Source organism: Penaeus vannamei, chromosome 31 (assembly GCF_042767895.1).
Source record: "Penaeus vannamei isolate JL-2024 chromosome 31, ASM4276789v1, whole genome shotgun sequence".
In the NCBI taxonomy this organism is placed as follows: domain Eukaryota; kingdom Metazoa; phylum Arthropoda; class Malacostraca; order Decapoda; family Penaeidae; genus Penaeus; species Penaeus vannamei.
Genome location: NC_091579.1, coordinates 14,458,380 through 14,460,879, shown reverse-complemented (window position 1 = coordinate 14,460,879; position 2,500 = coordinate 14,458,380). Strand labels below are relative to the sequence as shown.

The 2,500-nt window shown below is 34.9% G+C and overlaps 1 protein-coding gene across 1 annotated transcript in view; it reads left to right on the top strand.

The window, feature by feature from the left end:
- The window catches only part of LOC113809056 (alpha-2-macroglobulin), a gene marked incomplete at its 3' end in the record, with an annotated part of 240,225 nt that extends 239,265 nt beyond the window's left edge, over window positions 1-960 (top strand). Inside the window, 2 exon segments of the mRNA XM_070144154.1 lie at window positions 24-297; window positions 809-960. Of these exon segments, the coding sequence (XP_070000255.1) occupies window positions 24-297; window positions 809-960 (426 nt within the window).
- Window positions 961-2,500: the final 1,540 nt, after the last annotated feature.

The following is a 2,500-nucleotide window of genomic DNA, read 5'->3' as shown; positions in this document are numbered from 1 at the left end:
TTTTCTCAATGTTTGATCTTCAGGGTGGTATTGATGGAAGTGGTTCTCCAGTGCCATTGACTGCATATGTGCTGATTTCCCTCCTTGAAGCGGGAGAGGTCACAAGCAGTCGTGCAGTCATGGAAGCAGCCTTTTGCTTAGATGCTGATACATCTAAGGATCCCTATACGTTAGCTTTGAAAGCTTATTCACTTTCTCTCTCTGATTCCCCAAAAGCAGAACAAGCAGTTCAGAACCTTATTAATGTAGCAGAAGAGACCACCAACTCAATGCATTGGGAGCTTCCAGCTGGTTCAGGTATGATTGTCTATGATCTGTGTATATGTAACCTGATTTTGAATTCCAGTAAGAGTGGTAGAATGTGGTAGCATTATCTTGATTTCATCTGTGATATAATGAACTTTCAGTATTGCATTTTTTCAAGGACTGGTGTAGGAGGATTGTATAATATATATGTTTTGTATCTCCAGTGTTACCAAATCCACAGCAAAGTGAAATATTAGGAATTATGGATTTTTATGTTATGGTAGAACACATTTTGTAAATTTAGCACTTTATTTACCGATATGTGGTATGATGAGGCATAATCAGGCTTTCCTTGCAAGATGACAATGACTATATGCATAGCATTTTAGGATGTAGTGCAATGACATACTTATATCGTCTTACTATCATTACTGTCTAACACAGTGCTTGTATCACTTCTTTGCTGATACAGCCTGTATACAAGCCTAAACCCTAAGGTCAAAACATTTCATTATCGTATTCTTATCATAATGAATACTGTGTTCTCTTTATGCTACTATAGGAAAGAGTCAAGCTGTTGCTGTGGAGACAGCTGGTTATGCAGTTCTTGCAATGATGACTGTAGATGCTGCAAAGTTTGAGCTTCAAGCCAGAAAAATAGTGAAATGGATATCTTCACAGAGAAATGGTCAAGGAGGATTCATATCAACTCAGGTAAATTGTTATACATATATTTGTATTCAAATATGTATAAATAGATATATCTACATTCAGATATATAAATGGAAAAACACTACCATGTTGCTACTATGGTAGAAAAAAACGCAATGCACAAATTAGATTTATTGAAATAAGTGAGACAATTTCGGAATCATCCTTAATTCCATCTTCTGGTCTGAGGGGGAAAGGGAGAGGAAGCAATATGAGAAAGAGAGAAAGGAGAGGCAACGTGGGAAACATGGGGCAGGTGAGGACAGGAGAACAGAAGTAAAGGGATGTCAGGTCAGGTCAAAGGATCAGGTGGTCAATGTGAAGGGTGGCCGGCATATGGAAGATGATGGAGAATGTGGGGAGACTGTTGGCAGGAGAAAAACCACTGTTCAAGTTGAAATTGGGCAGCAGCTTGATTAAAACAAAAATGTTTTATCTGGCTGTGATCGAGCTGGCTGTGAAATGTCTGTCGCTCCCCATGGTTCGGGAGCTGATGCCAGCAGCAAGAATAGCCTCCTTTTCCGGCACTTTGCAAGGTCCCAGAAATTGAGGGTTTCTGGCTCCTGGTACCAGTGCCCATATCGTTGGACGTGGTACAGCGATGCTGGTAATGCAGCCAAGGAGATTGACCATATACTTGTTAGCACTTGTTAGAGGATCCTCCAAAACTGCAGGGTGTATAGGAGTGCCGAGTTCTGTGATGCTGACCATAGATTGGTTGTGGCTACCCTCTGGGTACACTTCAAACTCCCCAGTGGTCCAATGATCACCCTAGGGTTTTTCATTTGGATAGTCCGAGGGAGGATGAGTGTGCCCGGGGGTTTGCTGATGTAATCTCTGGTAGTTTCACAGCGCTCGGCAATTTGACGGAACCTGTACTTTTGTGGGACATCTTCAAGCGCAAAACCCTTGATTCAGCTCAAGAATTGACCGGTGAACGCCCGAGAGCAAGGCAGAATTTTATCTCACAGGAGACACTGAAAGACACAGATGCTTGTTGTGCAGCTCGTTTGACAGGGGATCAGGATTTGCATCATTCTCAGGTACATACATATATATATATATATACATATATATATATATATAAATATAAATATATATATATATATATACATATACATACATACATATATACATATATATACATACATATACATATATATATATATATATATATATATATATATATATATATATATATATATATATATATATATATAAACATATATATATATATATATATATATATATATATATATATATATATATATATATACATACATATATATATATATATATATATATATATATATATATATATATATATATATATACATACATATATATATACATACATATATATATACATACATATATATATACATACATATATATATACATACATATATATATATATATATATATATATATATATATATATATATATATATATATATATATGTATATATATATATATATATATGTATATATATATGTATGTATATATATATGTATGTAAATATAGATATAGATATAGATATCT